Here is a 24,616-nt window from a genome sequence, read left to right as displayed (position 1 = left end):
TTATATATACCCTGCCCATCTGGCTGGGCTTCCCCAGCCACTCTGGGCGGCTTCCAAAAAAAATATTAAAAACATTAAAAGCTTCCCTAAACAGGGCTGCCTTCAGATGTCTTCTAAACGTCTGGTAGTTGTTCTCTTTGACATCTGGTAGGAGGGCGTTTCACGGGGAGGGCGCCACTACCGAGAAGGCCCTCTGCCTGGTTCCCTGTAACTTGGCTTCTCGCAGTGAGGGAACCGCCAGAAGGCCCTCGGTGCTGGACCTCAGTGTCCAGGTAGAACGATGGGGGTGGAGACGCTCCTTCAGATATACTGGACTGAGGCTGTTTAGGGCTTTAAAGGTCAGCACCAACACTTTGAATTGTGCTCAGAAACGTACTGGGAGCCAATGTAGGTCTTTCAAGACCGGTGTTATATGGTCTCGGCGGCCGCTCTCAGTCACCAGTCTAGCTGCCGCGTTCTGGATTACTTGTAGTTTCTGGGTCACCTTCAAAGGTAGCCCCATGTAGAGTGCATTGCAGTAGTCCAAGTAGTTTCTACATCTCTCTCTCTCTCTCTCTCTCTCTCTCTCTCTCTCTCTCTCTCACACACACACACACACACACACACACACACACACACGTTGTATCAATGTCTGCATTTCTAAACACTTGACCCTAAAATATGGCACTTTTCTTTTTTCTTTTGAGCCAAGCACAATATCACAAAATCAGTAGAAGTGCAATAGCCGAACAACAGTTACATTCCCATCTGCACATTAAATCAACAGGTGTGGATCGGGTCTGTTCATTTTGGAACCCACAGAAATCAAATTCCTTGAGCAATCTTGGCTGAAGTATTGTCTACAAGGGGTGGGCATGGCTCTCTTTGGTTTTAGATGTGGGCCTTTCCCAACCCTCCTCGTAGAAGCCCGGGAATAAACCTGGGGTTTTCTGGACGCAGGGCATATGTGACAGCCTCCCTCCTCTACCTTAAAACCTGCCTCTTTAAGTTTCTCAAAGGGAGATGTCGTCATGGCTGCTAATCCAAGACAGGCGCACAAGTGATTGATGTTTCAGGAACTCGTTCCATCCAGGAACTATTATTGTGACCACACACAAACACATACATGCACTGTGCTCTTTCTGTGGCATTTTCAACCCACAGAGCTGTAAATCATTCTGGATTGAGAGGTGTCTTCAACACACACACACACACACACACACACACACACACACACACACACACAGACTTCAGACTTGGTCCTTTGAATTTCTCAGCACAATGAAGATTTCCTTGGAGATTTCTGTCTGGCTGCTGACAACCTTGCTAGCTACAGGTGAGTTGGCCGTTTTGAAAGCCACGGGCGACCTTCTCGTGTAAGAGCTTTTCTTGACTCTTTTCCAGGGTCTTAACCACAGGGAGGCTCACCCACATCAGGGATATTCCAGATCCAACCCTAAGTGTTCAGCTGTCATGAAAATGAAAGCGGAAAAAAGATCAAGTCTCTGACCCAATTAGATGTAGAAATATAAGAGAAAGGATGCAGGCAGCATTCTGCCCAATTGATCACCACAAAGTACAATATATGTGCCTCTTGTAGACAATCTATCTCTTTTGCCCTGCCCACCTGCCCACTTAGGCACCAACTTCTAGCTCTATGGGCCTCCCATTAACAGCCATTTCCTTTGCAAACAGGCAGACACCCTTTGTGGTGCCCCAACACTTTTTTTCCTTTTCACAATAATATTTATTATTTTTCATACAAAAACATAACAAAAGAGAGAGTAAACAATAATAAAAGGGGGAAAAAAGAAAAGGAAAAGGAAAAAAGAATATGAAACATAAAATACATCAAATCACCACATAAACTAAAACTTAATTAATTAATTAATTAAAATCCATCTTCATAAACATATTACTTGACTTCCTCTAATCTCTTCCATCTGAATTTCTTAGTAATTATATATAGCAGTTTCCAATATCATTATTTCATAAAACCATATCACAGTCATAATCATATTTCCTAACTTTTCTTATCATACATTTTATTTATTTATTTAATCCTAATTTAGTCCTAGGCCTAATTAATTCTTTCAAGTGGTTACCGTATTTTTCGTCCCATAGGACGCTCCGTCCCATAGGACGCACCTATTTTTTTTTGGGGGGGGGAAATAAAGGAAAATTTTTTTCCTTTATTCCCTCCCGCCCAAACCAGGTCGGGGAAACCAAACCAGGTCGAGGAACAGCGGGATGGCGGCGCTGCGCCTCCCCGCTGTCCCCCGAGCTTGTGGGGCTGGCCGATGTCTGCCTGGCGCAGGGGCCCTCTGCTATCCGCAGCGTAGGGAGCCCTGCGGGAACTCCCGCAGGACTCCAACACGCTGCAGATGTCTGCCCGGCACGAGGGGCGCTCTGCTTCAGGGCGCTCCTCACGCAGGGCGGCAGGCTGCTATCCGCAGCGTGGGAGCCTAGGCTGCGGATGTGTTCCCGAAACGGCGGGCGCACTGCTTTCAGCGCGGCTGGCACTCCGGGAAGCAGGCAGCTATCTGCAGCCTAGACAGCCCTGCGGGAACTCCCGCAGGGCTGCCTAGGCTGCGGATGTCTTCCTGAAGCCTGGAGAGAGGGGTCGGTGCGCACCGACCCCTCTCGCTCTCCTAGCTTCAGCAAAAGCCTGCATTCGCCCCATAGGACGCACCCAGATTTCCCCTTCATTTTTGGAGGGGGGAAAGTGTGTCCTATAGGGCGAAAAATACGGTACATATCTTTAATATTACAATATTTATTCAAATAGTCTTTAAATTTCTTCCAGTCTTCTTGGTGTTCCTCTTCTTTCTGGTCGCGATTCTCCCGGTGGCCACCCCAACATTTTAAGAGACATCGGGACACCCACCACCTTGTCCAGATAGGGGCTGAAACAAGATGGTCATATGTTCTACATTGCAGTGGGGAGTCCTCTATTTGAAATGCTTCCAGAGGGCAGTCCTCTCATTGAAGGTGACCTATATCTGAAGGACTTGTGTGATCTATGCCTGTTGGTGACCCCTGATCTGGGAAAACGATTAAGGGGCCCCTATGTGAGACACTGATCTCCTTTCTCTCTCCCTCTCCCCCAGGAATCTGCCTTCAATGTGAACGTTGTGAAAGTGCCACCCGGTCCTGCTCTGGGCCTCTGCAGACCTGCAAAGAGCCTCAGAGTGCCTGCCTCACCCTCACAGTAGAGACCCGAGTGGGTAAGTGGCTCATGTTTTGTGGGCTCGGGTGGAATGTTACCATATTTTTTGCCGCAGAGGACTCCGCCTTTAGCTGTTCCTCTTTTCCTTTTCTCAGTTTAGCTTACCTCACAGGGCACATTGCGAGGTAATCATGAAATTACCCAGCCATTGCCAGCACTAGGGTTTGCAGGGTCCCCAAAGGCACAAATCAACAAGAGCTCCTGCAGTTTGGACCCCTGGAATAGCTGGTTCTCGCCTTCTTCTCATGTAACCAGGCAAAACGAGGAAAGTGGCCACTTACAAAGGATGCACCAAGCTTGAGTATTGCCCTCCGGGGCCCTTCACCGTCACCACCACGCCAGAGGAACGCATTCGGGGCAACTCAGAGTGCTGCTGCCAGGATCACTGCAACAAAGGAGCTTTGAGGTGTATGAATTTCATTTCATTGCCTTGCTAGCTCATTTACTTCCCCGCCAACCAGGTTTATCAACCAGATTCCTGTGTGGCAGAATCCTGGAGCCTTGGCTCCAACAACATGTCTTCATTGGGGAATGGGTGTCATCTGGGCATTCAGCATCTGCTATGCATGCAGAAGGTCACAGGTTCAGTCCCCGGCCTCTCCATGTCTGAAATCCCAGGGAGCTGCTGCCAAATGGTGTCAATGGCTCGACTCAGTATAGGACAGCTTCTGATGTACAATTTTATATCAGTTTCTGCTCTCATTCACCACTTCCACCTTTCCTCCAAGGATCTCAACAACCCTACAACAACCCTGTGAGGTAGGTCACACTGAGAGTCTGTGTCCGGCCCAAGATTACCTAGTGAGCTGCATAGCTGAGTGGGGATTCAAACCCAGGCCTCCCAGGTCCTAGTCCAGCACACTAACCACTACCCCATCATCGGAGCAGAAGAAGCTGCCTTATACTGAGTCAAACCAATTGGTCCACCTAGCTCGGTATCACCCACATTGCCTGGCAACAGCATTTCAAGCAAAAGACATTCCCGTGGAAATGCCATTGGGAACTGAACCTAGGATCTTCTTCCTGCAAGGCTGCTGCTCTACTACTAAGCTACAACCCACATGGCTCTGATGATACATGAAGGAATACTACATAGCGGTGCTGGTTGCATGGATGCTTCCCTCCCTGTTGTTACCACTTCCTTGCGAAGTGGCAATCCAACGGAAAGGACGTTTGAATCTTGCTCTCCACCCCTGCCAAAGGCTTCTGCAACCTTAGGTTGTATACAGCCAACCTCTGCTCAGGAGATCCTTTGAAATGAAAGGACTTAAGCTGATCGTGCCCATTCATCTCGATGGGTCTGCTCTGAGTAGGATGAGCAATAGGCACAGGAACCCCAGTGTGACAGCATTACAACCTCTGTCATTCCATTGGTTGTGCTGACTGCCGCTGATAGGCGTTGTAGTAGGGGCAACCTCTAGAGAGCCACGGGCTAACCATCTATGCACTAGACCTTGAACAATGCCAACAAGTCCTCCCCAAGTTCACTGCCATATTTGTAGACAGTCATCTGTTGGAGAGACTGGATTTCCTGAGATTGGACTATATACCTTGAAAATTCCCTTTCAGGTCTCTGATTCCGTGGCGTTTCAGCACCACCTTTGCAGCATTCAGCTGCTGCTGCTGAATGCAATGTCTTCCAGATTTCCAGAATTCTTGCTCTGACGCAGTGGCGTAGCGTGGGGGGTGCAGGGGGGGCCGGCCGCACCGGCCGCAACATCTGGGGTTAGGGCAAATCCACAGGTTAGGGGGCGCAAATCCACGGGTTAGGGGGCGCAAATCCATGGGTTAGGGGGCGCAAATTACTTGCCTTGCCCCGGGTGCTGACAACCCACGCTACGCCACTGCTCTGACGGTGTCAACCTGAAGCCAATCCACACTGAAGGCAGGAAGACTCACTTCCCATTTCCCCCCTGCCCTCACTCTCACTTGGCTTTCTTTGATGCTCACCTGGAATGCTCCAGAGACTCTGATTCATTCCAGGGTGAATCCCCAAATCTGCACTGCTAGCGATTGTTGCTAGGCCTGATGAAGCAATGTGGTACAAGCAGCTCCCTTTATCAAAAAAGGGAGTGGGCAAGCATTCCAGAAGTGTTAGTAGAATAAGATTTTGAATGTAGCTACCAGCCTCTTTCATTTCTTCCCAGTGCCTTTGCTAAGTGAACCCAACCAAAGATGGTGCCCTCCACGCAACTTGAGAGGTTCCACCTGCACGATCGGTGACAAGGTTTTCTGCCACGGTCGGGAAGTCTACTGCATCTACCTCTCTGGCTACGCTGCAGCTGGTAGAGTTGCCAACTTTAGATTTTTAAAAATACGATCCTCAGGGGTGATGCATCACATTTCACCAATTCAGGTGAAACACGAAGGTGCTTTCCTCTCCCTGTCCCAATGCCCCACCCCACTGGAGCCCCCCTTCATGGGTTGTACAGCAGCAGCTGAGAAGTAGTGACAACAACAACAACAACAACAACAGCAACAACAACAATTTATTTATACCCCGCCCATCTGGCTGGGTTTCCCCAGCCACTCTGGGCAGCTCCCAACAGAATATTAAAAACACAATAAAACATCAAACATTAAAAACTTCCTTAAACAGGGTTGCCTTCAGATATCTTCTAAAAGTCAGATAGTGGTTTATTTCCTTGACATCTGGTGGGAGGGCGTTCCACAGGGCAGGCGCCACTACCGAGAAGGCCCTGTGCCTGGTTCCCTGGAACCTCACTTCCTGCAGGGAGGGAACCGCCAGAAGGCCCTCGGAGCTGGACCTCAGTGTCCGGGCTGAGCAATGTCGGGAGGGGGGGAGACGCTCCTTCAGGTATACTAGGCCGGTTCCAGCAAGAGCTCACAGAGCTCACAAGATCTTGCTAGAAGCCACTGCTGCTTTTCTGGTCACCCACGTGGCACCGTCTCTTGGGGTTCTAACACCAGAGGCAGTTGCCTCAGCCTGCCTCATGGGTGGGCTGGCCCTGACCATCCTGGGTGTGGTTTTGAAGGCTGAGCCAGGGCTGCATGGAATCAAGGCTGAACATAGGAAGCTTCCATATATTATTGGTCCAATACCATCTACACTTGACTGGCAGCAGATCTCCAGGTTTTCAGACAGCACTTGTTCCCCATCTCCACCCTGGAGATGCCTGGGGTAGTCACTGTATTACTTCACTAGAGCTCAATAGTAGAGCATCTGCCTTGCATGCAGACAGTTTCAGGTTCAATCCCCGATCTCCAGGTAGGACTGCGAGAGACTCCCTTCCTGAAACTCCAAAGAATGGCTGCTAGTTGGTGTAAACAATGCTGGGATTGACCAGCTATCTGGATAGCTCATTTGGTCAGGTGCTGATAACACCAAGGTTGCAGGTTCAATTCCCATATGGGACAGCTGCATATTCCTGCATTGCAGGGGGGTTGGACTAGATGATCCTCAGGGTCCCTTCCAATTCTATGATTCTATGACTTGGTATAAGGCAGCTTTCTATGTCCTTATCCATGATCATTGGCTAAACTGGCTGATGGGAGTTGTAACCCAACAACAGCTGGGATTCCAAGGTTGAAGAACACCAATCTACCCTGACTGGAAGCAGCTTCCCAGGGATTATGGCCATATTATTTCCCTGACCTATCTGAGATGCCACTGAGAATTGAACCTGGGACTATCTGCACACAAAGCAGGTGCTGTACCTCTGAGCTACAGCACTTCCCTCAAGAAATCATCAGTCAAGGTGGTTGCCTGGAGGGAGTGGAGAGGACCGAAGGAATGGCTCACAGATCCCGGGCATGTCTTGGTTTGATTGTTTTCTCCCATCCCCTCAGGTAGCAAGAATGAGACCTTTGTCAGACGAGGCTGCGGGACACAACATATCTGCACTGATAAGCTGGGCATTTCTGGAATACCGGGGTTGTTCCTTGAAACGCTGACGAAGGCAGATTGCAACCAGGCTAATGAAATTGATGACTCGGACTTCACAGAGCTTTCACGGAACTGAAACACACACACATAAGCCTTCCTTTTGGCTCTTTAGCCAGACTAAATTATTACATCGAATGAGTCATAGCCAGGCAATGTGTGGGGCAGGAAGCTTCTTTCAATGCAGATGGAGCGATGCAGAATGTTCTGGATTTTCCACCAATACAGTGGTACCTCAGGTTAAGTACTTAACTCGTTCCGGAGGTCCATTCTTAACCTGAAACTGTTCTTAACCTGAAGCACCACTTTAGCTAATGGGGCCTCCTGCTGCTGCCATGCCGCTGGAGCACGATTTCTGTTCTCATCCTGAAACAAAGTTCTTAACCCAAGGTACTATATCTGGGTTGGCAGAGTCTGTAACCTGGAGCGTATGTAACCCAAGGTACCACTGTACAAAATAAAAATAAAGTTGCTGAATGGTTTCTTGTACCTTTTTCTGAACTGAGCAGTCCTCAGCTAGATTAGTCAGACATCCATTATACAAAGGGTAGGGAACTTCAGGCATGGATACTGAATGTGGCCCTCCAGATCTCTGTATCTGTCCATTGAAACTCTTTCCATGCCACACCCCATTTCCCCAGGCTCCACTTCCCACTTGGGATCTCTGGAACACTCTCCAGGCCACAACCACTCTTCTCTCTTTTCCTCCCAGAGACTGAGAGCAGCCACATAGTCACGTAGCATGGTTTGCCGGGGCCTGGGGCAGATATGCTTGGGCCAGTGGAAGGTGGGCATGGAGGGTGAATTGAGCTGTCTTTAAAGGTAACCTCCAAACTCTATGATTCTGTGAACCTGTTTTTGAATTTGAATGACTCTGCTCTTCTGTACAACAGGGTCAAGTGAGCAGCTTTTTTGTAATAAATGGACATCGAGGTGAAATCGCTAAAGTACCAGGAAAGAACTATGGAAAAAAACAACACTTGCTCCCATGGGCTCCTCTGTTTGCCTAGTTCTTGCTTTTTTGCCTTGCATGTGGTAATAAAGGTCCATAACAACATTATTATACTGTTTCTGCTCTCACAGCATCACCCTGGCATCCAGGGAACCTGCATGATTCATTGTTTGCAATTCATTTTATGGCTGGCTCTGGCTAGGACCAGAGATGGCCAGGGAGGATCACCTTAAGCTATACACACGGTCCCGTCTGAAATGTAATCTGCACCCTACCCATAAATTGTCACTGTGGGGAACTTGTTCTTTTCTGCTGAATGTAGCTCTCAGTCCCAGCCTGAGCACGGATGAGCACCATGCACACCTGCTTTGCCTTTTCCATCTTCTCTGCTCTGGTGACAGCAGGTAAACGCTATGCAAAATCTGTTCTGCAGCTGAGAAAGATTTGAAACAGAAGCAGATTTGGGAGGTGGCGTGGGAAGATAAGAGCTTTGGAAGTGAGGTGGGGGAGGTAGAGAGAGGAGCGAGAAAGTGTTTCTGTACAGGGGGGCCAACTTGAATAAAATATTGGGAGAAGCCTGGATAATCCCTGTCCCGCATCACAAAATACGGCATGCACCCACCATTTTAATGGCAATGCCCATCAACTTTTTTGGAGTGTGTGTGTGTGGACCCCTCAGATATTTTATTGGAGAAAGCTGGTTTGTAGCAATTCAGACCTTTGGTTTATCTGCGTCACAAAATTTTGAGACGTGCAACCTTGAGAGTGGTAGGTTTTGCTTTGTGCATCCGTCTGGGAAGAGCAAATGGGGTAGGTCAAATATACAAACCCAAACAAATCTCGCACACATCCCCAGCCCAGACATTGTGACCGCCTTAGTGAAAACCAGGCCTCAGATATAGGGGAAGGGGTGGAAGGCTATGGTGCTTTTAACAATGGCAGAGAAAGAGGGGAATTTGGCAGTTTTCATGCCTGCAGCTTGAATGATGCCCTTCTCAAAATTTTCACCTGCTCTGCTACCAAAGGCCCAGGTGGCATTCCTTGCAATTGTCCTGGAAAAAACCAAGGCATCCCATTTCTCCCTGTAAGAGCACTGCAGCCATTTTGGGCACAATTTTGGGTTGAAGGAGCTTTGGGTATTGTCCATTTGTCACCAGTTTTTAAAAAGGCCCTGCTCCTTTGACTTGAGGATAGGGATGGGCGGACCTGTCAAGTTCAGCTTCTCATTTTTCCTGTTTTAAGCTCGGTTCTCCACATTCCTACAACAGTTTGCAAATTCTTTTCCTGAATCCCCACGGAAATTTGCCGGCATTTTGCTGAGAACCCCTCCCATTGTATGTAGCGGTATGTTTATATGCACTTTCCCCTAACAGACACATTTTTGCAAAGTCATTTCCCCCCTTTACGAAGCGTTTTTGTATATATTTTTTCACTGTTGTGTGTGTTCTTATGTGCATTTTATCCCAGTATATGCATTTCTGTACACATCATGTGGCTAGAAATCTGTGCAGCAGTGCAAATTTCAAAGGATGGCTTCGGTTCCCAAATTGCTTTGGAAAATGTGGGTCTATGTCTCTACTTCAGCAGACACCTCTGAAGTTTTCCTCAGGGATTTTGTCTCCCTGTCAGGAAAAGAAAAAGGCTTTAATTTCCTCTTTTAAAATCAGGGGCTTATTCTCATTCTAACAGGTGTACAGCATCTAGAAGAAACAAGGACACATAAAGGAGATAACGAACGGCACGGACATCACAGTAAGTACACAAAGAGGATATGAATAATTACAAGCTTCTGAAAGGCAGGCAAAGGCAAGGATCATGGACATGGCAAGAGCAATGAGTAAACAATAACGTATGTTGAGATAAGAAAAGGGGGAAGCGCAGGAAGCACCTAATAAAATGGGCAACCAAGAGAGAATAAGGATCAGAGGTGAAAGAGTCCAGATGAAACCATACTTTGCAGTTAAATGCTTAAGTCTTAAGACATCAGGGCCAGATTAAGACCTTGAGAGGCCCTAAAAGATTTTGGTGCCCCCAAATATATCTAATTCAAAATATAATCAATAATAAGCAAAAAAATATTATTATTTGAAATGAAACAAAACCTTCAGTAAGGTGGGAAATAATGTTTATTTTTGTATACTTCCATTTTATTTATATTTGGAAAAAATATTCTCCTGCTTTTTCTAATTGCAAAGCCTTTGACTAGATCCTCAAAACTAAACTTAGGTTGACACGTCCGCTTCTGTACTTAGTAGAGAAAAGGCATCCAGCCTGCCTTGTTGCATAGTTGTTCTGTTGGGATTTTTAATATAATTCAACTGAGAAAATGAACTTTTAGCTGAGAAATTTGTGACCGTTAATGCTAAAAATCCGGCATTGCAGCAGTGCAAATTTCAAAGGATGGCTTCGGTTCCCAAATTGCTTTGGAAAATGTGGGTCCATGTCTCTACTTCAGTAGCCACATCTGAAGCTTTCCTCAGGGATTTTCTGTGGTGCCCCCTTCCCTTGATGCCCAAAGCACGTGCTTATTTTACTTAATGGTTCGTCAAAGCCCTGTGAGACATCAAGGCTCCCATAAGAGAAAGAGGCTTCCTCTCAGATAAGGTAGCAACTTGAGGCGCTACCGTAGGACGGCAGGGAGTGTTCAGCAGTTGAAAAGCAATATGTGACTGTGAATGTGGTTCTGTGATGTTAGCTCCAATTGCTTTTGCTGCTTATTTATATCTCCAACAGGTCTGATGTCTTGCGAAGTCTGCATTGCAGGAGGGGAGATGTGCCGTGGGAAGATGCAACCTTGCTTCCTGGGGGAAGACACTTGCGCAAGCATTTTAGGGGAGACCACCCTGGGTAGGCAAAGGAGACACAGTTGTTGGTCGATTTCTCTTATATAGCCTATCTGTTTTTATTGTTAGTCAATAAACAGTATGTCAAACTGCGTATAAACCGTTATTTGAAAGAAAGAAAGAAAGAAAGAAAGAAAGAAAGAAAGAAAGAAAGAAAGAAAGAAAGATGTCTTTCAAGACTTACCTTTCCATAATTTTCATTCCAGCAATTGATGAAGCAAGCCTATCTTTCTATCAACTCACTGAGCTGAAAAGTTGCCTTTCTCCTATCAGCTAAATCAGCTGGTGTGCCATTTCTAAATATTTCTGCAACTGCTCCCTTATATGTGGGGCTTACGTATCCCCCTCCCCCCCCCCCCAGTTTTTCACACTACTGTTTTTGCAGCAGTCGTCATCATATTTATGATTAAAGATTTCAGATAGATAGGGATGCTTTCTTCAATTGTATGAACGAAAGACCAGCACTGGGGGTTTAGTATCAATGCATAACTGGTTGTTTATGTTATTGTTCTGACTGGCTCCAAAACTCATAACCCTGTGCTCCAAACTAGTAGGGTTGGTGAGAGTGGATAGGAGATATATTTATTATAGCCCTGTCCTCCTGGCCTGGACACTCTCTGACCCATTCCTAATTTTGGTCTTTAGGAGGAGAGGACAGGGAGGGGTTGCTCTCCAAGACAGTCCAAAACTGTGAAAGCTGTCAGGCGTAAGGTGGGAGAGTCTCTTCTTTTGCTTTAAGGGTGGAAGATCTTCATAGGAAAGCCCACCTGTCCTCAGATTTTAAACAGCATTATTAGAACAGGTTTGTAAGCCACCTTTGGCTATGTGAACTTTCTGTTGCTGAAAAGCAGCGTAGAAATTTGCTAAATAAATTAACATAAGGTAAAGGGACCCCTGACCGTTAAGTCCAGTCGCGAACGACTCTGGGGTTGCGGCGCTCATCTCGCTTTATTGGCCGAGGGAGCCTGCATACAGCTTCCGGGTCATGTGGCCAGCATGACTAAGCCGCTTCTGGCGAACCAGAGCAGCGCACGGAAACGCCGTTGACCTTCCCGCCGGAGCAGTACCTATTTATCTACTTGCACTTTGACGTGCTTTCGAACTGCTAGGTTGGCAGGAGCAGGGACCGAGCAACGGGAGCTCATCCCGTCGTGGGGATTCGAACCGCCGACCTTCTGAACAGCAAGTCCTAGGCTCTGTGGTTTAACCCACAGCGCCACCCGCGTCCACTAAATAAATTAGCATACCTCAACATAAATTAACATACATTCACTCCTTAATTTACATTCAGTCTTTTGGAGCCTAAAACAAGTAATCCTGAATTAATTAACCTCAGCTCATACTGCCCAAAAGACTCTAGACTGTTACTGCTCTCAACCATATAAATCTGTTGTTGTTGTTTAGTCGTTTAGTCGTGTCCGACTCTTCGTGACCCCATGGACCAGAGCACGCCAGGCACTCCTGTCTTCCACTGCCTCCCACAGTTTGGTCAGACTCATGCTTGTAGCTTCGAGAACACTATCCAACCATCACATCCTCTGTTGTCCCCTTCTCCTTGTGCCCTCCATCTTTCCCATCATCAGGGTCTTTTCCAGATATAAATCTATCTTCTGATATTTGTCCAGCAGGTGTCACTGCTTCTTAGCATTACAAAGGTACTTCTGGTTGCGAATGGGATCCATTCCGGAGGCCTGTTCGCAATGTGAAAAGCCCACAACCTGAAGCGCCGTATCTGCACAGGTGCACGGCGTGATTTGGTGCTTGTGCACATGCATGAAGTGCGATTTAGCGCTACTGTGCATGCGTGAGTGGCGAAACCCAGAAGTAACCCTTTCCGGTACTTCGGGGTTGCTGTGGGGCGCAACCTGAAAAAGTGTAACATGAAGCAAACGTAACATGAGGTATGACTGTAATACCGTCTGATTTTTATTTTGATAGTAAAACCATTAGGATTCAACAGATTTCTAGGCATATATGGAAATAATGTTTCTAATGCAATTTGCCCCCTCTTTTCCCCATCAGATGTCAAGGAAATAAACAACTACCTGACTTTTAGAAAACATCTGAAGGCAGCCCTGTTTAGGGAAGTTTTTAACGTTTGATGTTTTATCATGTTTTTAATATTATGTTGGGAGCCACCCAGACAGATGGAGGGGGGGTATAAGCAATAAATAATAATAATAATAATAATAATAATAATAATAATAATAATAATAATACTCCGCCCATCTGACTGGGTTTCCCTAGCTACCCTGGGCAGCTACCAGCACATATAAAAACTTAATAAAATGTCAAACATTAAAAATCAACACGTAAACTTATGCATGTGCAGAGATAGTTCGGTGTAATGTGTGAATGGACCTCTGGAGACCTCATAGTTATTTCTGATTCACCTTCTGCCCAGCCCTGCACTGATCTATCAGCGTTTCCTTCCCTTTTCAAACTCTTTCTTTCTTCGCCTAGGCGTTGTGGCATTTGCAGGTTCCTTGAAGTCCTGCACTGGGCACAGAGCTTGCAAAGCTGGCATCCGGACCATGACCGTTGGGCCTGGGATCATGCTGCGAAGAAGCGCCGTGTGCTGTAAGAGAGAGGGCTGCCAGAAGCAAATGGCTAAATGTATGTATCTCCTGTACTTGCCTGGCTTTGAAGATGCGTCTCCAGGCCTGAAGGGGGTGCTGTAATAAATGACAAGGACACCATAGAGCTCTTTTGCTTATTTTAAAGCAGGGGCTGGCAACCTTTTCGAAGCCCCCAGGCAAAATGGATAAATGACTGTGAGTACCATAGTCATGCTGCAACTCTTCCCTCCCCATCATCATCATCATCATCATCATCACCACCACCACCACCACCACCATTTTATTATTATTTATTAAATTTGTATACAGTCATACCTTGGATGTCAAATGCCTTGGCTCCTGAACAAATCGGCTCCCGAATGATCAAAACCTGGAAGTGCGGAAGTGAGCGTTCAGGTTTTTGAACGGTTTTCGGAAGCCAAACGCCCGTCAGGCTTCTGTGGCTTCCGATTGGCTGCAGGAGCTTCCTGCAGCCAATCAGAAGCCGCGGTTTGGTTTCCAAACGTTTTGGAATTCGAACAGACCTCCAGAATGGATTCTGTTTGACTTCCAAGGTACAACTGTACTGCCCTTCGATTGAAGACCCCAGGGTGGTTCACACCAGAAAACTAGAAACGAAGAATACAAAATAAAACAAAAACAGACCAAATTCCCCCTCCTGCAGAGGACTAATTGTACAGTGGGTGTTAAACAGTTCCAGTGTAAATTAAGCCAGCAGAAAGCACACAAAATACAAATTTGATTCAGGTGCCATGGTTGTCTGAGATGACCTAAGCCTGGCAGTGGGGAAAACAAGCCTGTAAAATAGGGTTTGAGTTACTGCACCCTTTTTTTCTGCATAATTTATGCCATGTTGCCAGGTCACGTGACCAAGCTGATTGGGCATAGGATCCAGCCTAACTCTCCCCTCTTTGGTCCAGCCTTCACCCAGCTCAGCTCACCCAACTGGCGCCTGGCTGAGCCAGGTTGGGAGAGAAATGCTGTCATATCTCTGGCCGAGGTGAAGATGAGGGAGCTAAGCTAGCACCGCCTGGCTGTGCTGGGAAACTGCCAGCTCAGGCAGAAATCTGCTGGATCCTAGCCCTGCTCTTCCCAGTGGATCTTGCTACAGATGTGTTTCTACCTGCCGAAGCCTGGGAGGAAAGGCGTTGAATAGTGTGGGCTTTGGGTGGTTCATTGATCCATCCTTTCTTGGGTTCGTTCTGTTGCATTCTGACTCCTGTGATTGTATTCCCTTTCCTTCCTCCCAGTACCCCCAGTCAATACGACAAGGAACGGCTTCACCTGCCCAGCTTGCTATGCGAAAGATTCGCATTCGTGTGAAGCTGAAGGGTCCATGGATTGTACTGGAACAGAGGACCATTGCGTTCACATTACAGGCATTCTGGAATCAGTAGAAGGTAAGTCAGCAGGGAACAAAGCTGAGGAAGAGAGCTGAATTCAACTGACATGAATCAGTTGGAAGACACCATGGGATCATCGAGTCTAACCCCCCCCCCCCCCCGGAACACAGGAATCTTTTGCCCAATGTGGGGCTTTAACCCACAACCCTGAAATTAAGAATCTAGTACACAGCTCCATTTGCACTATATGTTTAAGGCAGTATCATGCCACTTTAAACAGTCATGGCTTCCCCCAAAGAATCCTGGGAGCTGTAGTTTGTTGCCGAGTTTTGCTAGGAGAACCCCTATTTTCCTCACAGAGCTACAGTTCTCATAGTGATTTAATAGTCTACTTCTCTTTTGTGGGAATTTTGCAAATTGTAGTTCTGTGCTTTTGGGAAGCCGCAACTCTTTAAGGTGGCATGATACTGCTTTAAATGCTTATTTTTTATTGCATTTGTTGCTGTTTAGTCGTTTAGTCGTGTCTGACTCTTTGTGACTCCTTGGACCAGAGCACGCCAGGCACTCCGGTCTTCCACTGCCTCCCACAGTTCGGTCAAACTCATGTTCGTAGCTTCAAGAACACTGTCCAACCATCTCGTCCTCTGTCATCCCCTTCTCCTTGTGCCCTCCATCTTTCCCAACATCAGGGTCTTTTCCAGGGAGTCTTCTCTTCTCATGAGGTGGCCAAAGTATTGGAACCTCAGCTTCACAATCTGTCCTTCTAGTGAGCACTCAGAGCTGATTTCCTTCAGAATGGATAGGTTTGATCTTCTTGCAGTCCATAGGACTCTCAAGAGTCTCCTCCAGCACCATAATTCAAAAGCATCAATTCTTTGGCGATCAGCCTTTTTTATGGTCCAGCTCTCATTTCCATACATCACTACTGGAAAAACCATAGTTTTAACTATACGGACCTTTGTTGGCAAGGTGATGTCTCTGCTTTTTAGGATGCTAAAAAGCATTTATACCCCCACCTTTTTTTCAAGGAGCTCCATTCAGAGTTTCCCTCCTCCCCATTTCCTCCTCACAACAACCTTGTGAGGCAAGTTAGACTGAGAGGCAGATGACTAGCCAAAGGTCACCCAATGAGCTTCACAGCTGAGAGGGGATTTGTACCACAATCTCCTAGCTCCTAGTCCCACACTTTAAGAACTACAGTACACCAAACTGGCCAGAGCGACCCAGCTGGGATGGTGATGGGTTTATTTTCCACATGAGGATGAATTAAGAGAGTTGCCATCAGTGAGTTTGTGGTACAGAGACAAATATAAACTCTAAGAAGCTAATGCAATTTAAACGGGGGTAAATCCCGCTGCTGTAACTTACTCCTTTCCCCAAAAACTCTGTTCAGCAGCAGGGCTAAAGCAGTATCATACAACTATAAACAGTACTCTTTTTTGATAATAATTTTTATTAGTTTTCAATTACAATAACAGCCTCATTATAACAATGCCAAATTATAATACAAGTAGTAATACCAATCATTCAGATGACAAATTGGGTGCCCCCCCCCACCCCACGAGCTAGAATTGATGGTTGGATGATTTACTTTATTTCAGCGTTCCAAAATCTTATAAATTTCAGTTATGCTGCACTCAAAATAACAATCCCTTATACAGCAACTGCAGTTTTAACGACTTCCATTCGTACTGACACATTAAATGATTTATAAAGCTACAGGAGAAGCATTCAAACTCTCTCATAGTTCTTCCTGTGTGTGGCAGTTATTCTGTCCATAATGTTTCTTCCTGTCATTGTAAAATATTATGTCTATCTTTTGCCACTATAAACAGTCCTGGCTTCTTCCAAAGAATCCTGGAAACTGTAGTTTGTTAAGGGTGCTGAGAGTTCTTAGCAAACTCCTTATTCCCTCTGCCTCCCAGATACAGTCCCCAGAGTTCCCTGAAAAGAGGGATGGATTTATTAAACTATTCTGGGAATTGTTGGGGAACATGAGTCTCCTTTCAGCACCCTTAACAAATGACAACTCCCAGGATTCTTTGGGGGAATCTGTGGATGTTTAAAGCGACTTGATACTGCTTAAAATGGATAGCCCAGATGGGGCCTAGAAGCCCGGGGAGTTCAAGAGAACCAGAAAGAGCCCAAAGAAAATTCATTGGTTTTACAGCAGGGTAGATCAGATTTAATTCTACTCGAAGGTTTCGGCTTACACCAAGGCAATGACACTGACCGGAGCTTAACAGAGCTCAGAACAAAACACCATGTGTGGAGATTAAAGAAAAACAAAAGCAAATGAAGGATCCATGAGACATGACTCTGCCTCTTCTTTTTTTTTTGCTTTGCAGTTGCTGCGAATGAAAGGTTTGCAGCCAGAGGTTGTGCTGTGCCCAGCGTCTGCGAGCATAGCAAGGGGATGGCTGTTTTTGCTGGTGTTTACACTTACACACTGTCCACAGTCAGGGAATGCTACGCAGCCCCTTCTGCGAAGAATGCTGCCTGTCTTCACCACCAACACTCCTGGCTGGGGACCCTTTTCCTCTGCACACTGCTGCTTCCAGTGTCCTCCTTCTGCGTTCCACCCAGTCTCTCATCCTGGCTGATAAAGCGCTTCACTTGATCTCTCTCCTCTGCAGCGACAAGTCTGCCATAGTGTACATAACATAATAGGGCTGTACACAACATACACACAAACATGCAGACCCTCCAAGTGTCCCTGTTTTCCAGGGACAGTCCCGCATTTACAGAAGCTATCCTGTTTTCCGATGTCCTGCTTTTCCTTAGGACTGGTTTCATCGGATAAATGTTGGAGAGTATGGAGTAACCTGTCGACTTTGCCTATGCTCCTCTTCAGTTACAACCTGAGGGTTTCAAGGTGTCAAACATAAAGTCATATTTACTACAAATATTTAAAGTATAAGTTCATTCAAGCATTATGTTTCAGCAGAGGCAAACACAGCTATTTCCTGCATAAAATACACATTTATGAAGTTCCTTGGGTTACAAATGCTTTGGGTGACAAACTCTGCTAACCCGGAAGTAGTTGCTGTGGGTTGCGAACTTTGCCCCAGGATGAGAATGGAAATTGCATGTCAGTGGCACGGCAGCAGCAAGAGGCCACATTAGTGAAAGCACGCTTCAGGTTAAGAACAGTTTCGGGTTAAGAACGGACCTCCGGAACGAATTAAGTTCGTAACCTGAGGTACCACTGTATTACAAAAATGACTTTAATAAGTCACATTAGAGTGCTTGTAAAATATTTAATATGCCTACAACCCAGGGCATGAACAAAATGTCAACTATTCTTTACGAATGCTTTTTTTTCAGCCAGAGCCCACCTCTCGGAGTCCATTGCCATTCTTAGAGAACAAGGGAGAAGTTCATGGTGAGCTCCGGCATCTCTTTTTCTCGAGAAATAGCACAGACTTTAGCCAGTGGTATCCAAACTTTTTTCAAAGAAGGCCAGATTTGATGAAGTGAAGGGCCGTGAGGGCCGACCAATGGGCCAACCGAAGTTGTTCAACTTTTTTTAGGGTTGAAGTTGTTGAGGGTTTTTTAGGATTTTACCCCAGGAAATAAACTGCCACAGGGGCTGGATTAAACCGACCGGCGGGCCGGATTATGTCCCCAAAATGGACTTTGGACATGCCTAGTTTAGAAGGCGGATCACCGAAGAATTGATGCTTTTGAATTATGGTGCTGGAGAAGACTCTTGAGAGTCCCATGGACTGCAAGAAGATCAAATGCATCCATTCTTAAGGGAATCAGCCCTGAGTGCTCACTGGAAGGACAGATCGTGAAGCTGAGGCTCCAGTACTTTGGCCACCTCATGAGAAGAGAAGACTCCCTGGAAAAGACCCTGATGTTGGGAAAGATGGAGGGCACAAGGAGAAGGGGACGACAGAGGACGAGATGGTTGGATAGTGTTTTTGAGGTTACCAGCATGAGTTTGACCAAACTGCGGGAGGTAGTGGAGGACAGAGGTGCCTGGCGTGCTCTGGTCCATGGGGTCACGAAGAGTCGGACACGACTAAACGACTAAACAACAACAACAGTTTAGACTGTACAATGAAATCATGTAAGCAAGGCTGCAGTCCTAGCCCCACTTTCCTGGGGGTCAGCTCAATTCAATTCCATGGGATTTAATTCTGAGTAGATGTGATTAGGATGGCAGACGCTAATGGGTTTGTGATGGGCCATTAGCCGTTTCACTTTGTATTTTAGGTGCCAGAAGAATCTGTGTTGTTTTCTCTGCAAAAGACTTAACAGGGCTGCCACTCTGGAAATTAATTATGTTTGGAAGGGAACATGCTAAGAAGGCGATAGATTTGTAACAGTACCTGTTGATGACTGAGATGTGAAGGTCTATCGTGTACCTGCAATATTTGCAAAATAAAAAAAAGGTGGAGAAGAAGGTATATTTCTGTGTCAGTGAATGGAAGAAACTCTTGTGCAAAACAGACCAATTGCAGGAGAATGAAAAAAACACAGGATGAAAATGAATGGCAGAAGGATTAAGACATGTTCACACATCACTACCCTAAGGCGCCATGGAATGCACACAGCTTGCTAGTTTCTCAGTTTCTGAGGTCTACTTTGGTTTGTGGGAACATTTTATCTGACGTTGATTTCACACACACACACACACACACACCACTTCCCCTACTCTGGGACAAATAGATTTTTAACGATAACAAACAACGTACATAATCTCATTCTCCCCCCGCCCCATTGCTGGGAGGGTGCGTGGGTTGGATGAGAGTGAAGAAGCAGCTGTATTACAGTAAATGAAGATGAAACACTGGAGGAGTTCATCCCCAGTAAAGTGGGGCTCATGTTTCATAGATGGGAGTGTTACAACAGCGTGCCTGTTTTTCATCTGTCAGCCACTGGACTTTATGTAACTGTACAACCAGAGTTACTTTTGGGAACAGGCTGTTTAAATTTAGAAGGCGTCTCTCCTTGATTTCCCATCTGAGGCCCTGCATTCCTTCCTGGCTCACACAGATACCACCTAAACGCAACTTCTCCCCTCCAGAACTCTGGATAAAATAATACTCCATCTCCCTTTAAAGATATCTGAGAAAGGGAGGGGTAGAGGCAGTTGTTGCTAGGGCAAATAATGCATAGCTTCCTTCCTACTTAGTGCCATGCGTCTTCTGGAACATAGGCCAGAAACATAAGATTTTATAACAAAATAAATTGGCATGTAGTGCAGCCACCTCCCCAAGCAAAACTCTTTCAGTACTGGTTGCAGCATCTACTTCCATGACTTCTCACCATTAACTCCAGCCAGCAGCAAAGTGGGAGACTTTCAAATTTGTTTGCAAGCTGCAGAGCAAAATGGGAGCAGGGGAACAGGATCAATCAGCAGCTTGACTTTGGGCCAAGGATCCAAAGTTGTGTGTGGCAAGAAGATTAGCTTCTATCGGCAACCAGCATTTTTCTGTCTGCATTGCGACTTGGATGCACTTTCTGTTAGTGTCCGTTATGAGTTTATAAGATCTAAGACATAAAACAAATGTTTATAAATGCACCAGGCAAACACATACACAAATATATAAACCACATGTCTGAAACAGTATAGGAAAACAGTCCTAAAGCCATTTTGACTCTTTCAGTGACCTCAGATGTTCCTCTGCAGTGTGGTGTAGTGGTATGAACAGGGCGAGCCTGTGACCTGGACTCAGGAATTAAGTATTTATCATCACAAAAGAATAGCCAGGCTTTCCAGGTAAATGCATTAACATGTTTCTTGCCAGAAAGGATTCTGCTGTAGACCGCCCCTTCTGTAGGATGTATGTATGATGTATTGGGGGGGGGGGTCTTGAGCTACAGGGTGGCAATTTCAAAAGTCTATATAAGGGCTTGCACACCATTGTTCTGGGTTCCTCCTCCCTCCTGCTTGGGAGGGGGGGGGTGAGCACCCTGTCGCAACAGTTTAATAAAGATCCTGCTTACCAGTTGTTTTGCTTCTTAATGTTCTCTGGCTGGCCTCCGTTATTTTCTCCTACCGATAGAGAACCTACATAAGGACTCTATACGGGCTCTTGGGTACCCCATAAGGGAAAAGGAGCAGATTTGTCTTATAACAGTTTCTATATTTTTGGCTAACAGCATACTAAAATGAGGAAGGTACATGTTTCCGGCCACTTCAACAGAGGTTTCCCTCTCCAAATTAGTCCCATTTGCCAGGGCTGGATTAAAGAGGCTGCAGAACATTTGCATGGGTGATCTGTGTCATTTGAAGAGATGAAGCTCTGGCGTAGCCTGGTGACTTTGATAACTGGTATGCACAAAGTATAAAACAGAATCTCTTAGTCTCATGAGAATCAACTACCCCAAGATTAGGCAAATCAGACATGCTGTAAGGCAGGCTTCCTCAACCTCGGCCCTCCAGATGTTTTGAGACTACAATTCCCATCATCCCTGACCACTGGTCCTGCTAGCCAGGGATCATAGGAGTTGTAGGCCAAAAACATCTGGAGGGCCGAGGTTGAGGAAGCCTGCTGTAAGTCATCAATGTTATATGTCCAGATAGGAAAAGTAGAATTGCATTTGGCTTGTACTTGTTTGGCCTTAACTTTGCGGAGAAATGCTTGGAACCACTCCTTTGTTAAACCTTTTTTTCCTGGCCCTGGCTGTGGCATAGTGGCATAGTATGTGGGAGGGGGGGACACAGGGATGGTTGCCCCAGGAGCAAAATGGTTAGGGGTGCAAAATTTCACCAACCAGTGCAGCCTCAATACAGATGTGTGTGCTTCCGTTGCTGGGCTCTGTTGAAAATGACTTGTGAACCAGGAATTGACATGTGAACCAGGAATTGACCTCTTCAGACAACAGAACTGTTGGCTATTTGCAGATTAGTTGCGCTGCAGAAAGCGTGCTGGGGAGACCACACATTACAAGGAACGCAAAATAACTTTAGCTAGGTTTTAATAACAAAAACAAAAACTCCTTTTACACTAAACATATCAATAAGCATAACCTATCCACCAACCCAACCCCCGGGGACTGAGAGAGCTAGGTGCTGCTCTTTATATTTGTTGTTGTTGTTGTTGTTTAGTCGTTCAGTCGTGTCCGACTCTTCGTGACCCCATGGACCAGAGCACGCCAGGCACCTCTGTCCTCCACTACTTCCCGCAGTTTGGTCAGAGCTCTTTATATACTATACCCAATTGCTGACACAGCTTAATTAACACAACTTAACAGCACCTGCTATACTTCTTCACAGCTGTAAAACTGGGTCACGTTATTTGCTCTGGCCCTTAAAGACACGCACATTTTGTGGAACAATAATGAACCTTCAAATTTAAAGAGACCATTCAACAAATGAATGACTTCTCCATGTGAACCAGGAATTGACCTCTTCAGACAACAGAACAACTCTTTTTCTCTCATCTCTGCAGCTTCTGGGTGATGCAGAGGCCATTAGGCAGTTGAATGTCCATGTGTACTCTGTCCATTTCCTTTCCTCCCACACCCTCTCCATGTGGCCCTGGCTGCTGGCCACCCATGCTATGCCACTGCTGTCTGCCCCCCCCCCCCGTGGGTCTTAGGGGGAGAGCCTGGAGATGGTCTTTCTGGCAGGGAATGAGGGCCAAGTGTCCCAACACTGGGATCCTTATTTAGGGCCCTAGGTATCCCAACATGTTCCCTGTTTCTCCATGGAGGAGGGGGGAGAAATGTGTGCTGGTTCTCCTTGTTGTTGAACGGTGTTGCAAGGCCGCACCCCTCATGTTCTCCATCTCAAGCTTTTTTATGTTCCCCTTTGTTTCCCCTGAGGCACTGCGGCTGAGCTTGTCTCCCATCAAGCAGACTAAGTTTGTGCCCCACCCTGCTCCTTCCTCTCCCTCTCTTATCCATGGCATGGAGAGAGTGGGTGGTGAATAGCGGAGAATGTCCTCTGTGAATGTCTGGAGGTGGTTGGGGGATGGATGGCGGCTAACAGATTGAGGCTGACAAGACAGAAGTACTGTTTTGGGGGGACAGGAGGTGGGTGGGTGAGGGGGACTCCCTGGTCCTGAATGGGGTAACTGTGCCCCTGAAGGACCAGGTGCACAGCCTGGGTGTCATTTTGGACTCACAGCTATCCATGGAGGCGCAGGTCACTTCTGTGTCCAGGACAGCTGTCTCCCAGCTCCATCTGGTACACAGGCTGAGACCCTTCCTGCCCATGGACTGTCTCGCCAGAGTGGTGCATGCTCTGGTTATCTCCCACTTGGACTACTGCAATGTGCTCTACGTGGGGCTACCTTTGAAGGTGACCCGGAAACTACAATTAATCCACAATGCGGGAGCTAGACTGGTGACTGGGAGTAACCACAAAGACCATATAACACTGGTTCTGAAAGACCTAAATTGGCTTCCAGGATTTTTCCGAGTACAATTAAAAGTGTTGGCGCTGACCTTTAAAGCCCTAAGTGGCCCGGCCCAGCATACCTGAAGGAGCATCTCCACCCCCATCATTCAGCCTGGACACTGAGGTCCAGCTCCGAGGGCCTTCTGGTTAGTTATTTATTTATTTATTTATTATTTATTTATTTATTTATTTATTTATTTATTTATTTATTTATTTATTTATTTCCTCCCTCTCTTGTAACACTTGCATTTGAGGACATGCAATAAACGGAATGGTGGAAGATTCAGCACAAATACAGTGGTAACTTGGTTCCCAAACTTAATCCATTCCGGAAGTCTGTTCCAAAACCAAAGCATTCTAAAACCAAGGCATGCTTTTCCATAGAAAGTAATGCAAAATGGATTAATCCATTCCAGACTTTTAAAAACAACCCCTAACACAGCAATTTAACATGGATTTTCCTATCTAACAAGACAATACCATTGATCCATAAAATGAAAGCAATAATCAATGTACTGTGTTGTTGTTGTTGTTTAGTCATTTAGTCGTGTCCGACTCTTCGTGACTCCATGGACCAGAGCACGCCAGGCACTTCTATCTTCCACTGCCTCCCGCAGTTTGGTCAAACTCATGCTGGTAGCTTCGAGAACACTATCCAACCATCTCGTCCTCTGTCGTCCCCTTCTCCTTGTGCCCTCCATCTTTCCCAACATCAGGGTCTTTTCCAGGGAGTCTTCTCTTCTCATGAGGTGGCCAAAGTATTGAAGTCTCAGCTTCAGGATCTGTCCTTCCAGTGAGCACTCAGGGCTGATTTCCTTCAGAATGGATAGGTTTGATCTTCTTGCAGTCCATGGGACTCTCAAGAGTCTCCTCCAGCACCATAATTCAAAAGCATCAATTCTTTGGCGATCAGCCAATTCTTTATGGTCCAGCTCTCACTTCCATACATCACTACCGGGAAAACCATAGCTTTAACTATACGGACCTTTGTTGGCAATGTACTGTATTATAAAATAAATAAGACAGTATTGTAGATGATAAAAATTAAAATTATTTTTTTTCCTTACCTGCACTGATGATAGTCATTATTTGGATGGGGGGCTTTTATCCATTTCTGCAGTCACACAATCAATCAATCAATCAATCAATCAATCTGTAGCTGAACTGGGTTCTACACAGTCACAAAAACAAGTCACAAAAATGAAGTTACAAGTCACAAGTCAGTCCCATAAAAGTTGGCTGTGCCTAGAATAGTAGCTGTTGCTGTTGCATATTTCCCAGTGGTGAGCAGAGCTTTCTTGGCTGTGTTCAGCCCTTCATGCTTTTAACATTGTTTTCTATAGCTGATGAATATCAAAGCAAACCGAGAGGGATGCATGGTTTTGTATAGGAGACCTCCCGTTTGCAAAGTTGATCTACTACCCA

General features: G+C 46.1%; 2 protein-coding genes and 1 long non-coding RNA gene across 5 annotated transcripts; 2 read left to right on the top strand and 1 right to left on the bottom strand.

Moving 5' to 3' along the window:
- Positions 1-1,028: 1,028 nt before the first annotated feature.
- Positions 1,029-7,589, top strand: LOC114602263 (phospholipase A2 inhibitor and Ly6/PLAUR domain-containing protein-like). Of its 2 annotated transcripts, none has more exons than XM_077932587.1 (5): positions 1,029-1,315; positions 3,090-3,206; positions 3,464-3,616; positions 5,356-5,448; positions 7,019-7,589. In XM_077932587.1, the coding sequence occupies exons 1-5, from the start codon at positions 1,261-1,263 to the stop codon at positions 7,189-7,191; spliced, it is 591 nt and encodes a 196-aa protein (XP_077788713.1). In that variant the 5' UTR covers positions 1,029-1,260; the 3' UTR covers positions 7,192-7,589. The 2 variants fall into 2 exon arrangements, with proteins under 2 accessions (XP_077788713.1, XP_028596089.2); XM_028740256.2 differs by having other exon boundaries at positions 1,038-1,315; positions 5,356-5,493.
- A 721-nt stretch (positions 7,590-8,310) lies between these two features.
- Positions 8,311-17,735, top strand: LOC114602265 (phospholipase A2 inhibitor and Ly6/PLAUR domain-containing protein-like). Of its 2 annotated transcripts, none has more exons than XM_077932576.1 (6): positions 8,311-8,468; positions 9,754-9,816; positions 10,798-10,911; positions 13,371-13,523; positions 14,737-14,886; positions 17,178-17,735. In XM_077932576.1, exons 1-6 carry the CDS (start codon positions 8,411-8,413, stop codon positions 17,447-17,449), a joined length of 810 nt encoding a protein of 269 aa, XP_077788702.1. In that variant the 5' UTR covers positions 8,311-8,410; the 3' UTR covers positions 17,450-17,735. The 2 variants fall into 2 exon arrangements, with proteins under 2 accessions (XP_077788702.1, XP_028596093.2); XM_028740260.2 differs by having other exon boundaries at positions 9,754-9,870.
- On the bottom strand, positions 16,992-24,614 carry LOC144328585 (uncharacterized). Its single transcript, XR_013393810.1, has 4 exons — positions 24,259-24,614; positions 20,110-20,334; positions 19,170-19,205; positions 16,992-17,690 (listed from the first exon to the last, which is right to left on the bottom strand). It is a non-coding gene; the product is annotated as an uncharacterized LOC144328585 (long non-coding RNA).
- Between the last annotated feature and the right edge of the window lie 2 nt (positions 24,615-24,616).

Source organism: Podarcis muralis, chromosome 7 (genome assembly GCF_964188315.1).
Source record: "Podarcis muralis chromosome 7, rPodMur119.hap1.1, whole genome shotgun sequence".
Classification (NCBI taxonomy): domain Eukaryota; kingdom Metazoa; phylum Chordata; class Lepidosauria; order Squamata; family Lacertidae; genus Podarcis; species Podarcis muralis.
This window is presented reverse-complemented; position numbering and strand designations above follow the sequence as displayed.